Here is a 16,511-nt window from a genome sequence, read left to right on the forward strand (position 1 = left end):
GGTAACGGGTCTCAGAAGCTTACTGAATAGGATATTTCGATAAAGAACCGAAAACGACGTCACTACCGAAACGAACCAACTACACCGATCGATATGAACGATACAGAATATGGCCCCTGGTTTCGGCTCATCCTTCACGGACATTCAGACACATCATTAAAAGTAGTGTACAAGTCACCGTAAAGCCGAAGGGTCAACATATCCACTATTATTAACGTCCGCTAATAGGTGTCCGGAAACTTTTGATCAATTACTGTATGTTTACTGGACTTGTTTTACGAAATAAATTTCCACCATTTGACTGTTGATTGTTCGTTTATTCTACACAGTCATAATTTCGGCTTTATAGCGATTCTCAAGTGCATGTTAAAATGTTGAAATACGTCTAACGTGTCTGTGACATGCCGTCGTCGAAAAGACGTACTTCTGGTCTTGTAGACCAGTAGTGTTATTACAAGATACGAGTACATGTTTCGATGATCATTGCCATCTCTCAAAACACTCTATACGTTTTTCCAGCACCCTGTAATGTTAAGGACCCACTGGTATCCACACTTGTCCACTCACTCCTTGCCCTCCCTTTCTTTTTCAGAGGAGATAGACTTCTTCGAGATGAGCACCAGCAACAAGTTCGTGGAAATGATGGAGGCCACAGCGTACGGGCAGGCTTTCTGCGACCTGTTCCTGAAGGACGAGGGCGTCCAGCGGCTGTACAGATCCGGGAAGAAGTTCGACGTGGTAGTGCTCGAGGTCGTGATGTCGGAGTGCTTCGTGGGCTACGCGCACTTGTTCAGGGCGCCCGTCGTGGCCATCTGCACCTTCATGGGGCTTGACTGGATGGCCCACATGGTGGGGAACCCCATGCCGTACGCGTACGTGCCTTCCCCGTTCCTCGGCTACAGCACGCCCATGAATTTCCTTGAGCGGGTGGACAACACAGTTTACTCGCTGGCCTTTAATTTGGTTCGCAACCTCTACTACATGCCGAAAGTGGACGCCCTCTTCCGGACCCACATGAACGACAGCTCGCTGCCCAGCCTGTCGGAGACGGAGAGGCGTACGTCGCTGCTGCTGGTCAACTACCACTTCTCGCACGGCTGTCCGAGGCCGCTGGTGCCCGCCATGAAGGAAGTCGGCGGTCTGCACATCAGGGAACCCAAGAAGCTGCCACAGGTAAGCAAACCGGCTGTCCCCGAGTACTCCAGGCTGAAACGCTTTTTTCCATGTTTCCTTCAGTAATACGTAAATTTTTGGATGGGATCCACCTTTAGCAAAACACAATTTTGTTTTTTATGGCAGAAAAGTTTCACTGCAGTTGCAGCGTCATCAGTGGGCTTTTATTTTACGGCTGTTAAACATAAAGACTGTTCTTTACTATTTGTACACATGTAAATACACTACTGGCCATTAAAATTGCTACACCAAGCAGAAATGCATATGATAAAAGGGTATTCATTGGACAAATGTATTATAGGCATTTTCACGCAATTTGGGTGCATACATCCTGAGAAATCAGTACCCAGAACAACCAACTTTGGCCTTAATAACGGGCTTGATACGCCTGCGCATTGAGTCAAACACAGTTTGGATGGCGTGTACAAGTACAGCTGCCCATGCAGCTTCAAGACGATACCACAGTTCATCAAGGGTAATGACTGGCGTACTGTGACGAGCCAGTTGCTCGGCCACCATTGACCAGACGTTTTCAGTTGGTGAGAGATCTGAAGACTGTGGTGGGCAGGGCAGCAATCCAACAATTTCTGTATCCAGAAAGGCTGAAATGTAGGGTTTCACAGGGATCCAATGAAGGGTAGAGCCACGGCTCGTAACACATCTGAAATGTAACGTCCACTGTTAAAAGGGCCGTCAACGCGAACAAGAGGTGACCGAGACGTGTAACCAATGGTACCCCATACCATCACGCCAGGTGATACTCCAGTATGGCGCTGACGAATACACGCTTCCAATGTGCGTTCACCGCTGTGTCGCTAAACACTGACTCGAACATCATGATTCTGTAAACAGAACCTGGATTCAATCGAAAAAATGACGTTTTGCCATTCGTACACCCAGGTTCGTCGTCGAGTACACCATCGCAGACGCACCTGCCTGTCATGCAGCGTCAAGGGTAACCGTAGCCATGGTCTCCGAGCTGATAGTCCATGCTGCTGCAAACATCGTCGAACTGATCGTGCAGATGGTTGTTGTCTTGCAAACGTCCCCATCTGCTGACTCAGCGATCGAGACGTGGCTGCACGATCCGTTACAGCCATGCGGATAAGATGCCTGTCATCTCGACTGCTAGTGATACGAGGCCGTTGGGATCCAGCACGGCGTTCCGTATTAGTCTCCTGAACCCACCTATTCCATATTCTGCTAACAGTCATTGTATCTCGACCAACGCGAGAAGCAGTGTCGCGATACGATAAACCGCAATCACCATAGGTCACAATCCGACCTTTAACAAATTCGGAAACGTGATGGTACGCATTTCTCCTCCTTACAAGAGGCATCACAATGACGTTTCTCCAGGCAACGCCAGTCAACTGCTGTTTGTGTATGAGAAGTCGGTTGGAGACTTTCCTTATGTCAGCACGTTGTAGGTGTCGCCACTGGCGCCAACCTTGTGTGAATGCTCTGAAAAGCTAATCATTTGCATACCACAGCATCTTCTTCCTGCCGGTTAAATTTCGCGTCTGTAGCACGTCATCTTCGTGGTGTAGCAATTTTAACGGCCAGTAGTGTAATAGTTTTCAAAATATTAATTACAAATTTTTGAAGAACACATAAAATTATGTATTCACCTTGTTTACCACATGGTGCAGGTTTCCTCAGGTTTTTTTTTTTTTTTTTTTATAGTGCCTATTTTCTTTCACGGTTTCTCATCTGCAACCAAATACAACTTAATGTAGACAAATAATTTAAGCAAAAATTACGATTTGGAAACTCTTATGGCTATGCCTGAAGTTAATTAATTCAATGTGCGATGTGTGTGTGTGTGTCTGACGTTCTCTATTTACCTCATCTTCTTCACTGTGGAATTCTGTATACTGAGATGTCACTGTCACTGTATCACTGTTTACCAGCTGTAAAAACAAACATGGCGGACAGTGGAACAGTTGAAGGTGTAAAAACGAAGATGGGAGACAGTGGAACAGTGTCAGTGACAGCTCAATATATAGTCCACAGCGAAGAATAGGAGGAAAAAAGGAGACGTAAGTGGAGCGTAATGTAAACACACACACACACACACACACACACACACACACACACACACACACACACAACCCCACACATAGAATTAATTAACTTCAGGCATAGCCATAAGAGATTTCAAATGGCAATATTTACTTAAATTATTTGTCTACATTAAGTTATATACGGTTGTAGATGAAAAACTGTGAAAAAAATAGGCACTATAAAAAATTGTAACTCAGGAAAACCGCACCATTTGGTAAAATCTCATGAATACATAATTTCATGAGTTCTTAAAAAATGTGTAATTACGGTTTTAAGAACTAATATTTACATGTGTACAAACAGTAAAGAACATTTTCTGTGATTAACAGCCGTAAAATAAAAGCCCACTTATGATGCTGCAACTGCAGTGAAACATGTCTGGGATAAAAAAAGAAAATTGTCTTTTTCTTAAAGGCGGACCCCATCCGCAAACATATGTGTTGTCCTCATGTATTCTCAGCATCCGTCGGATTAGTGTAAGAAACTGATCTAGATTGAACCAACGTCCTCTCATCTATATTTCTTAATCGGCTTCGATAAGCAATGTTCAGACCAAAATTACTACAACGGCGTAGCATCGTTGGTAACACGGATGAAGTAATACCTTCAAAGGATATTACTCAACTGTGTACTGTAAAACAATTTGTTAAAATACATGACTGTAAAAGTTACGCCATTACCAGACAGTCCTTCTGCCACAAGCCCTCTACCCTTGTGTGACAGCATCACCAACCATCAACATAGTGTCATCGTGGAAATGGAACCAACTACATTACGTGAATTAATTTGGCCGAAACCCTAGACTGTGTCTGGCTGCTCAGAAACTCGAAAAAATGACTCTCCGAAGAAATGACTTAGTTTCGCTGCACAGAAAACACGTCTGAGATTTTATGGACATACAGCACGACTTACGACTTACCAAGAAAATCCACCTCATAAACGAGACGGAAAGCAAAGTGCGACTGCCACGCGTCTCCCGAACGTAACTCAGTTTCACCTCTGGCTAAGTGGCCACTGCACAGACGTAGTACAGACAGAAACTGGACACTCCTAAGTTCGCGTCAAAACAACTGACCGGAACGAGTCTGAAACTTAAAAAACGTGTGCATACTGGAACGACAAGAGACCCATAGTGACAGAATGAAGTTTTTGGAAGATAAGAGGAACACGAAGGCTAAAGCTAACTTGCAGTTCTGCATGTTTTTTAAAGAGCCAAACAAAACAATAACATAACTATGTATACAGGGTGACTTCAGGGTGACTTCACAAAGTATCAAGGATGAGGAGGTAGGTAACTGTATCAATCTGTGGTAAGGGACCGAAATCCGGAAACGGACAAGTCGAAAGGAATCAGTGACAATCTTCTCAAGTTCCGTCTTAACATCGCTCAGCGCTCTAACTAAGAACCCCAACTTCCGAATCCCGGTCACGACGTACAGGCATCCTGCTGAATACTCCTCAATTCCCACAGATAATGCAATTTTGTCATATGCTGACATGGCGGAGACCGTGGCTGATGTTTGAAGACAAATGTTGATGGTGTTAGGACAACAACCAGCCACAAATTTACTTTCAGTTCCTTTATTCAAAGGGTACCGTTACCGGTATCGAATCGTTGTGATTCATCCTCAGACGGTTTACATGCTTTCTTTATGACATGTGGTGTGTTTTTTACAGATTAATTGTCCTAAAATATAAATAATACATAATTATAAACACGCCACACACAGATCGTTGCGTTACAGATTTTCGTTGCATGTGACTTACGTGAAACGCCGGTTTCGAGTGTTTGTTTTCATAAAATTCGTCCAACAAAAAAATGGTTCAAATGGCTCTGAGCACTGTGGCACTTAACATCTATGGTCATCAGTCCCCTAGAACTTAGAACTACTTAAACCTAACTAACCTAAGGACATCACACAACACCCACTCATGACGAGACAGAGAAAATCTCTGACGCCGCCGGGAAGCGAACTCGGGAGCCCGGGCGTGGGAAGCGAGAACGCTACCCCACGACCACGAGCTGCGCAAAATTCGTCCACTAGATGCAAATGCATTCCCACTGCATTCTTATTGTTGCACACGTGAATTGTTCTCACTGAATACTTAAGAGTTGTCACTGAGCCGATTTCTACCAGGCACCACATGTTTTGATACACACAAAGAGCTTACAAACATATGTGTATCATAGAGACTGTGATATATCGTAACATTTAACGATGATGTCCTATGTTTGGAAAGGATCATATATTCGTTTACACAAATGTAATGCCTTTTACACTAGCACAGAGACATTGAATTTTTGAGTTGATATTGCTAAATTATAAAGTTTTTATATATGTTACTATAATTCTCATGATCCTAAATGTAATTAAATAATATACTATTGTACCTTTACAGTTCTATATATATGTAGCAATATCAACTCAAAAATTCAATGTCTCTGTACTAGTGTAAAAGGCATTACATTTGTGTAAACGAATATATGATCCTTTCCAAACATACGACATCATCGTCAAATGTTAAGATATATCACAGTATGTGATACACAAAGAGCTTACAAACATGTGTGTATCAAAACATGTGGTGCGTGGTAGAAATCGGCTCAGTGACCACTCTTAAGTGTTCAGTGAGAATGTACGTGTGCAACAATAAGAATGCAGTGTGAATGCATTTGCATCACTTGGACGAATTTTATGAAAACAAGCACTCGAAACCGACGTATCACGTAAATCACATGCAACGAAAATCTGTAACGGAACTATCTGCGTGTGGCGTGTTTATAATTATGTATTATTTATATTTTAGGACAATTAATCTGTAAAAAACACACCACATGTCATAAATAAAGCGTGTAAACCGTTTGAGGATGAATCACAACGATTCGAAACCGGTAACGGTACCCTTTGAATAAAGGAACTGAAAGTAAATTTGTGGCTGGTTGCTGTCCTAACACCATCAACCCACAGATAATTTCCGCTGTTCATGGACTAGCAACGGCACACATAAGTTGGCGTGAGAGAGACCAAAAGTGTACAGCAGCGTTATAATGAATTCCATTTACCTGCACAAGGTTCACAAACTGCTACATTTACAACAGTTGTTAAAACTGGCGACCCTGTACGACAACAGAGGCACGGCATCGCCGCACACATCTCTGCTGTACATGTTCTGTCTTCGCCTGTGTAGTCTGAGCAGTGTTGCAGGCAGCGAGAACTGCCGCGTGGCGGTCATCTTCAGTGCCAGCTGCCGTCTCGTACACAAGCCTTTTCACCTTGCCACACAAACAGGAGTCGAGTGGGATGAGGACAGGGGAACGAGCTGGCCACGGAAAGAACCTGCTCTGCCTATCCACTGTTCGGGGAATGTCTGATATAGGTGTTCACGATACCTCAGTTGAAAGTGAGCTGGGGCTCCATCTCCGAATCACATCCGCTAACGGATAACAAGTGGAATATGTTCCAGGAACCGGGGTCTTAGCAAAAACAAAGTCGATACACGTGTTACACTGTCAGACGTAGAGAATGCTGCACTGAACAATTTGAGGCAGGTAACCTGGGGTCGGGAAAGTTACCTTAAGGAGATATGGAAGTAAACTTGTCTACCGCTTTGTCTAACATTACTGTTTTCCAGATTATTTACGACTGACATGCATACAAGTTTACACGTACTGTGCTGTTTATTTACACGTACATTGCTTATTTCCTGCAAAAAAACAAGAAGGACGAGCCTGATTGCTAGCAAGTCATGATGCAGGTTTTGTTTACTTTACTTGTCCATAAGGTGACTGTTTTATCGTATTTATATTGTCCCATGACAGAACGCGCTACGAACCAACGACAGACCCATTCATCACTCAGTGCTGTTGAGAAACGCACAGTGCAGTACGATAGAGCAGAACCGGTACAGTTTCGCAGAGCTCACCGACGTGCACCTTGTGTGTGGTGAAGTGCGTTGCAGTGCCCTCGCTGCTGAGAGGCTGTACAGGGAGCGATTTCCTAACAGGCACCATCTGGCTCGACGAGTGTTTATTTCTCTCGATCTACGAATGCGGGAGACTAGTTCATTGGAAAGAAGAGACGAGGGACCTGGCAACATAACGACCACTCACACTTCAGATGTGCTGGAACGTTTTGCAGCGGTCCCCACTACAAGTACTCGTATTGCACGTGAAATGGGATACGGAAACAACAGTTACACCCACAACAAGTCCATGCAGTGCTTGCAATTGTCTTTGTACCAAGTGTAGCGTTGTGTCAGTGGTTGCTCCAATAATCGAATAATCGACCAGATTTCCACTAGATCGTGCTGTTTGGTGACGACGCTTCATTTGATCGCGACGTTATTTGGAACAGCAGGAATAGCCACCTGTGGGATGAGGAAAAAGCTCACGCTGTAGTAGAGTCACACCCTCAAGTACGTTTTGCTGTGAATATCTGGGCCGGCATTGTAGGCGACAATCTCATTGGGCCGTACCTTATACCCGACCATGTCAATGGCCACCTGTACTTCAGTTCGCGCAAAGAGTTCTACCCGACTCATTGGAGAACGTACCCTTGGCTGTTCGCGAGGGGATGTGGAGACGACGTGAGTGCGCACCGCCTCACTTCAGTGTGGGCCAAAGCAGCGATCTCGATGCTGTGTTTGCTGGTCGCTGGATTCGAAGAGGAGGCCCTACTCGACGGCTTGCGAGGTCAGCTGACCTGAATCCCCTTCATTATTTCCTATGCAAATATCTAAAGCCACTTGTATATGAGACCTCAACGGATACGGCGGCGGATTTTGTTACCAGAATTGTAGCTGCCTGTGATGTGATTCGAAACATCTCAGCAACATTTTTCAAGGTGGATCGGACTCTTGTTCGCCGATGTCATGCTTGGACTGAGGTCAGTTTCAGCACATTGTGTAAGATACAGTACAAGTGGTCCATTCATTGTGTCGGTGTTGGTATTTGCAGTTAACTGTAACTAACGTAAATGAAATAGTACACACTAACGTGATTTTTTATTCCTATTATCTCCTTAAGCTTGATTCTCCGATCCCAGTTCCCTAACTCAAATTGTCACTGTACCATGCTCTATGCCCTGTTAAATTTCTGAACGCTCTTACAAAAACACCGTGTACATCCGTCTCCATCATCTCTGAAAGTTTGCAACGTCACCAAGAAACCACCCTGTTTAAAAAGCTGCTTGGAGTGCTTCAACATCAGGTTTTGATAAACAGCAACACCAATTTTCTTTCGAATGGGATATCGCCACTTTAAGCAGTACTAACCAATCTATACACTACAGGGCGAACATACAAAGGAAAAAAAGGAATTTCTGTGATGCCAGTAAGTTTATTTAATTTTTAGGTTTCCGTACAAAATGGAACCCTTAAAAGGACGCCTTGTTGTCCGTCTCTCTCACCGTCCCTCTGTCCGGCTGTTGAAAACCCTTTTTCTCAGGAACACGTAGGCGTATCGAGCTGAAATTTACGTCACATACTAAGGTCAAATGTGTGCCTGTTAAGGCCCCTTGTTCTAAGGAACGGTAAACGTATCAAGGTAAAATTTATGTCACATACTTACTTCAATGGTCTTTTGGCAAAGCAGTCGACTGATATCGACATTTGCGTCACATATTCTGTCACTCGTATACTCATCATCGATATCTACAGGAGATTTCCCGTTGGTATAGAATCATGAAATTTGGCAAGAAGCAAGATTTCACTGTAAGAATAAAGGGAAAAGCCGTAACTTGGTAATCCGTAATTTTGTTACACGAAAAAGAAATTCTTGTCATTCCCAGAATGGACGAACTGTCTATACAGGTTGTTTTCGTAAGACCGTGAAAAATTTAACAGGCCTTTTATTGTGAATGGCAGAGTAATTACGTAGACGTAGATATAGATGAGCAGGACATAGGTGGTGCTCCACTGAACAAACTGAGGTAGATCGGAGAAGCCAGCTTAAGGAGATAATAGGAATAAAATGACTTTACTGCGTCCTTCTTTATTTACATTAGTTACAATTAACTGCAAATACCTTCGTAGACACAATACTGTATCTTAAAAATGTGCTGAAACTAACGGCCATCAACCTCAATGCAAGCATGACATCAGTAAACAAGATTCTAAAGCACGCTGACGAGTATCCCTGGTGTGTTCCGAATCACATCACAGGCAGCTACAATTCTGGCAACTAATTCCATCTCCGTATCCACTGGGGTCTCATACACAAATGCTTTAGATATCCCCACAGGAAATAATCAAGGGGACTTAGGTCAAGCTATAACTCCTCCCTGCTTCCCGGGATTTACGAAATTACAAGTTAACAATGACCGTGAATTATGGATTTTGACCCGTGTCGGGATAAGGCATCCGAATCCGAACTAAATAATGATCATTTCGCGGGAAACAGGAGACGTTATAACTTGATCGTTATTGAACGAATAATTCCATTCAATAACGATCGGTAAATGAAATAATGGAAATAATTTGGAAATAAATTTTGCCAGTGGAAATTTTGCCGAAAGAAATGATTAAGTTGTAAAAGCAATTAAAAAATCGGTCGCCAGCTCAACTGATGAGCGACAGTACTGTTAAGTACGTGAATAATTGTGTCAAAAATAAAGTTATCTGTTTGTAGCGCAGCGAGTGGAACGGTAACTTTTACGTAAGTGCTGTGTCAGGCTCAGTAGTCATATAAAAAAATGTCATAATAATCTAACTACACTTAAACATTAATGGTTAACTTTCAATAAGTATTTTGATAATTATTTTGTTCATAATTTGTCAGCTAAGTGCAATGCTGTCAACACATGTAGTTATCTATCGAGATTTTGAATAATGTACTGTCATTCTGTCTTTAAAATTACGTACTTTGCACAGTTTAATCTACTGATAATGAAATATATTGCCAATAATTGATTAACTATGTTTTGAATGATAATAATTCATTAATTGGGCGATTGTCAGGTGGAATAAGCTTTATAGTTTCATGAAATATCCTTGAACTAACTTCCGCTGAATATTCATTGAAATAAATCTTAATAATCAAATTTATTATTTCAGTCTATTATTAAGTTACTACGGTTGGAGTAAGTTTATTAAGTGCAACAATTAACTACGATAAGCAGTCTGAAATTTACTCTTCACCGTGTATGCAAATAATTTGATAATTAACATATTGTCTCTTGATAATGGCGTGACACACTCGGTTCAATAAGGTAAGGATCGGAAGGTACCTACTTGGTGTTACTGTCGGGTGGAATGTAACTGCAACACTTCCATTATATAGTGCTTGTTATTAATTGTTCGACTTCAGAGAAAAGCACAGTCACTGGCAAGCCTTCTACAATTTTATCCTACGAAAATTACGTAGATCTTACTTCCCTCGTTGTCGGTGGATCGACGGAAGTCCACGGCAGCGACACAACGTGGCAGCGGGCTCTTACTGTTGTGGCTGGGACCCACAGTGCGCTTCACATTTAAGTCCTCGTTTCTTCAGCACTATGCCCATTAATCCATAATAACTTGCCCGGCCATGCTTCCAGATATGCCGACCGTTACTTTCCCGTCGTACTTAAATGCACACACTAGCTGTTAGATGTAACACAGCTAGGACTAGCAGCACTCGACTGTACGTCTTGCTCTGAGCACGGCGTTACTGCTGTTACTGCACGCTGGCGCGCTCCCGCACCCAGAGGCACGACAAAACAATCTCTCTGACTTCAACTTTAAGTAAACATGTCTTGACTTGACAGTGTTAAATATTACGTAATTTAAACATAGTATTTACAATACATATTTACACTAGACACTACCTCGTATACAAACAGTTTCATGTGTTAAGCGAGAACATTCATAGCAAGGACTGCGTTGTAGCGTCACAAAGTGACGTCGCAGACTGTGAAATAGCATCTCCACTTTCAAACCAGCGACCAGGAAATACTTCTTAGCAATCACGCTCGTCCTCCTCGTTTTCTTGCAGGAAATAAAGAATGAACATGTAAGTAAACAGCACAGTACGTGAAAACTTGTGATCATGTTATTTGTAAATAAGCTGAAAAACAGTAATCCTATATTTACTAAGATGGTATCTGTTCTTTCGGACATGTCCGAAGGAACAGATACCATCGGTGACCAAGCATCTCGTTAGAATTAAATTACAATGATATGAACACCCTTAGCTGCTTACAGGCGTTGACTTGCGTCACCTGGGAAAGATGAAAATGTGTGCCCCGACCGGGACTCGAACCGGGATCTGCTCCTTACATGGCCCCGGTAGGGGCACACATTTTCATCTGTCCCCGTTGACGCAAGTCAAATCCTGTAAGCAGCTAAGGGTGTTCATTTCATTGTACTAGTAATCCTAGACAAAGCGGTAGAGAAGTTTACTTCCATATCTCCTTAAGCTGGCTTCTCCAACCCCTGGTTCACTACATCAAAATGTTCAGTGGAGCTTTTTCTGTGCCCTGTTACATTTTTGCACGGTCTTACGGAAATACCTTTTATACACATAATTATGTTTGCACGGAACTCTCGATGCGTGAGCCCTACTCGCGCGTGGCCAGCTTTTGTAAGCAGTTTCCCGTCAGTTGACCACTTCCGGAACCATTGTTTGACGCCTGTTGATATCTGATGCAGTTTTTCGTTTTGAGACATACAACACTATGTGCAGATGATGAAATTTACTGAAAGAAACAAAGGAAGTTAGCCGAAAACTTTGATACACACACACACACACACACACACACACACACACACACACGAGCGTACATACATATGAAGGTGCATCAGAAAGTCTTCTCCCCTACTTTTTAGCCAACCTACGGCTGTGAATGCAAAGTCAGCACACCCATTCCCTGTGGCGGACCTTCTCTGACCGACTACTTGCCAGCAGCTCCGCGGCACGGCGCTGGCGTCGGCTGCGTCGCCTATTGAAGATGGCAGTTGTGCTCCACATGTCAACGGCGTACGAACAACGCAGTGTCATTCGTTTTCTGAGGTGCAAGGGACGAACGCCCATCGAAATCTACAGAGAAATGCAGTCAACCTAGGGGGAAAAGTTTGTCGCTTTGAGAGTTGTGAGGTGGATGTGTTGCGAATTCGCAAGAGGCCCTGAAGGCCTACATGAGAATGAGCATTCGGGGAACCCACATACTTCACTGAATGCCGGCAACATTTCGCAGTGGATGCAACGACGGAAGTGGATCTGCGTGCGCACCTCAAGGCAGTTTCCATGTTTTCATTCTGCTGAAGAAAATTATTTCCTGGCAGAAAAGTGATTCACTTGAAACGATGAGGCCAAGACAGCAGTCCGACTGTAGTTCCACAGTCAGCTGGACAAATGGTACCAGAGCGGCATCTCAGGTTTAGTTCTGCGATGGGACGAAAATCTAAACCAGTGTCGAGGCAAAGTGGAAAAAAAACTGTAACGTGCGTATATATATTTGAATTTACTTGTATGCACCATACTTCAACTAATAAAAGATATGGGCAAATACTTTCTGATTCACCCTCATAGCTTCCCTTGCACCTACATGTCTAAAAGCTTGTTTGTATAAAGTAGTATTTATAGAAATAATTACCTATGTAAGAAACAATAAGTTGTTAGGAAAAAGAGAGAAAAGGGAAAACCAATCACTCTGATGAACATTATGTCCCCACAGTTTAGTAGTATCTTTGACAAAACACACAAACTCAAATTATTTTCCGAACTGGTCACCTGCATTGTTCCAGTTCATCCGAAACGGTGTGGGAGTAGTGACACGATCAATAAAGAAGTTCCTAGAGCAGAATAACTTTTCATAGGTTAATTAGTTGAGTTCTCGTTCATATCCGATGTTGTAAGGTAACTATTCTTTTGTGCCACCTTCTGAGTAAACGGAAATATGTCTTCAAAAAAATTCCCAAGGTAAGTGCCCATTTTTACATGATGTTTCAACCCAAGGCATGATTTTCAACTCAATCTGATAATACTTCAAAAAACGTTTTCAAGGTAGTTAATGCTTACTTCGCGGAGCTGCAAGAACTTGGGGTTTGGGGGAGGGGGGTTGAAGTTGTTTGAGAGAAGAGACCAAACAGCGAGGTCATCGGTCTCATCAGGTTAGGGAAGGATGGGCAAGGAAGACGCCCGTGCCCTTTCAAAAGAACCATCCTGGCATTTGCCTGGAGCGATTTAGGGAAATCACGGAAAACCTAAATCAGGATGGCCGGACGCGGGATTGAACCGTCGTCATCCTGAATGCGAGTTCAGTGTGCTAGCCACTGCGCCACCTCGCTCGGTGCTGGAAGAACTGATGGCATAAATGAATACTGAAGCGAATTTTATGATCGCAGATAAACTGCACGAAAAAGAAGTATCACTTTTCCGATAACCCGTAACTGTTTTTCATTGCGACGCATGAGTTGGAAATTTAGTGCAAAGTTGTTTGCTACCTTCTTTCGCTACGGTGCAAGAGCATGGCGCCCTACGACGTCACCCTTTCTCTTGGGACGTTGATTCCACACATATTGCAGTCAAAAACGGCAGTTCGCAGTGCGGTGAGCCACAAGGCGACGTACTTGACAACGCTCAAAGCTGCTGCCACACCCATTCTATCGTGGGGCTGCAACCGCACTGAGAGTGACTTGACACCTGTAGAGTGTAATGCGACAGCAATTTTTGCTCCGGTATTGTGTGTGGAACCACTAGAGACAGTTCAAAACCATTCGACGAAATTTGAATGTGACACGAACCAATGAATCTGTTTATGCTTTTTCAGTTCCCCTGTTTCGAACTACCCTGTGGTGTGATCGTGGACAGGTACAACACTCACATGTGTGTGAATAAAACGGCGAAAAGTCTCTCTAAGATCTCCCATTTCTGCAACATTCTCTGTGCCACCCTTACATCTTTGTTCGGCACATTGAAAATGTAGGAGTCAGAGACTTTGACACCCATCCAGCTGAATGGCGCCTCCAGCGCCTGAGGGCAGGCAACCCCTTCGGCACCACATGTCTGGAGGGTTGATTCCCACACATTTTGTAGTCCACAACTACAGTTCGAAATGTGATGAGCAACAGGACAATGTTCTCCACAACCTTCGACATTGATGACATCCCCCAGTCGATTCAACCCTTCTCTAAGGGCACTGAAGGTCTGCAACACCACTCAATGTATCATACACCTGTGTAGTATGAGGTTTGTCTGGAAAAAACGTATAAAAGTTGAATAATAACTTTATTTTACAATTATTCAGGTATTACAATATGGTCTCCTTCAAAGTCCTCGCCCTGAGACGCGATACACTTCTGCCAACGCCGTTTCCACTGTTGATAACACTGCTGAAAGTCTTCAGTTGTGATGTTGTTCAGTTGCCGTGTCGTTTCCGCCTTGATGGCTTCCACACCTCCCAAGCGCCGCCCCAGAAGCACCATTTTCCATTTCGGGAACATGAAGAAGTCACACGGGGCTAAACCGGCTGAATAAGGCGGGTGGTCCGTCACGGTGACTGAGCTGCGGGCCAAAAACTCGCGCAGAAGGAGCGACGTGTGAGCGGGCGCATTGTCGTGATGAAGGATCCACCTGCCGCCTTTTGCCAACTCCGGTCGAACTCGGGCCACACGACCTCTGAGACGTGTCAGAACTTCAACGTAAAAATTTCCGTTCACTCTCTGGCCGGTAGGGACAAATTCCTTGTGAACAATGCCCCTAGAATCAAAGAAAACAATCAACATTGTCTTCACATTGGACCTTGATTTTTGCGACTGTTTTGTTCTCGGTTCTCCTGCTGGTTTCCAATCCTTGCTTTGAGATTTGAGCTCCACATCGAATATCGTAAAACCAGGACTCGTCTCCAGTGATGACTCGGTTGTGAAAGTCCCCTCGTTCCTCTGCTTCCAACCAGTCCTCACAGCACTCAACCCTCTTTGCTTTCTGTTCTGGCGTCAAGAGCTTCGGTACGATTTTCGCACACAATTTCTTGTTGAACACTTTTAAGATGTACTATATCTGAACACAGACACCCATTCACTGACCACTAGGTGCTGGTGTGACAGGCAACCATTTCGACACTCCTGAGCTGAGTGGCACCATGTTGATCAACTAGCGTCTTCTGGCCACATGCTAAATCTCAGGAGGGGTGGAAACTGTCTCCCACTACAATGCAATGGCTTTTTTAAAAAAAATTCCCCTTAATAGTGTTGTGTGGTGTTGAAGCAAGTGCTTGGGAGCTACTCTTGTGAAATGTAATATATGTGGCTGTTACATTATAGAGGTCTTCAGTGGCTAACTGGGAAACAGTCATGAAACATTTTGATGTGTTATTGTGCTCTGTGACTGACATAAGGAAGGGAGTTTTTATTTGTGGTAATTTTTAATGTAAAAAGCTTGATGCAAACTGACAGGAAGAGTAATCTAGAAGTGCTTTTAGCCACTTACAAGTTGGTGCCAATCATAAATTTCCCTGTAAGCAGAAGGTAAACAGGTATATGGTGGCAAATAGGTTGTCAGATCATAGTGCACAGGTAGTTACATTATATAATTTAGGCCCATATAGGTTGGAACACTCTAAGGAAACAGTGAGGCTGATTAATACCAAAACATTTGAACATTTTAAAGAAATCTTAAACAATATTGACTCAGTTGAAGTTTACAATGAATATAACGTATTTGTTAATGAGTTTCTATCCACTTTTGAAAGTAGTTTTTCTAAGCAGATAATTAAAAGTGGTAATAGCAACTCATTAAAGTAACCTTATATCACTACATATATCAGAATCTCTTCACAATAAAAAAAAAAAAACGACGTGCGCAAAATAGATAGAATAAGCAACAACCCAGGAATTTTAATAAAATATGTGAAAAATGCTTGAGTACTCACATCTTGTCAGAAACTGGCAAATCAGATACAAAAATAAGATCGTTATGGAATACTGTTAAATGAGATATGGGAAAGAAGCTACAGTAGATGATTTTATTTCTGTTAAAGAAGATGGGAGCATTGCAAAAGGAATTTCATTTGCAACAGGCATTTTTTATTATTACTTTTTAAAAACTAACTGAGAAACTGGCTTCACGTTGTTCAGAAGAGAGAGCAAAACACTACAGTAAAGAAGAAATACAGAAGACATTTACTGAATTTAAAATCAGTATCACATCCCCATCTAAAATAAGAAAAAACATCATGACGCTAAAAAGTAAAAGTTCATGTGCGTTTGATAAAATCTCCAATGAGGCACTAAAATGCTGTGGACCTAAAACATATAATGTTCTTAGCTACTTATGTAATGCATAATTAACTCAG

General features: G+C 42.9%; 1 protein-coding gene across 3 annotated transcripts in view; it reads left to right on the forward strand.

Annotated features, from left to right (window-relative positions):
* LOC126284860 (UDP-glycosyltransferase UGT5-like) overlaps window positions 1-16,511 on the forward strand; it is a 104,377-nt gene that overhangs the window by 67,435 nt on the left and 20,431 nt on the right. For all 3 annotated transcript variants that reach the window (XM_049984095.1, XM_049984094.1, XM_049984096.1), the window contains exon 3: window positions 593-1,173. In XM_049984095.1, coding sequence (XP_049840052.1) covers window positions 593-1,173 — 581 coding nt within the window. The remainder of the gene's footprint in view (window positions 1-592; window positions 1,174-16,511) is intronic.

The sequence above is a fragment of the Schistocerca gregaria genome, chromosome 8, assembly GCF_023897955.1.
Source record: "Schistocerca gregaria isolate iqSchGreg1 chromosome 8, iqSchGreg1.2, whole genome shotgun sequence".
Lineage (NCBI taxonomy): Eukaryota > Metazoa > Arthropoda > Insecta > Orthoptera > Acrididae > Schistocerca > Schistocerca gregaria.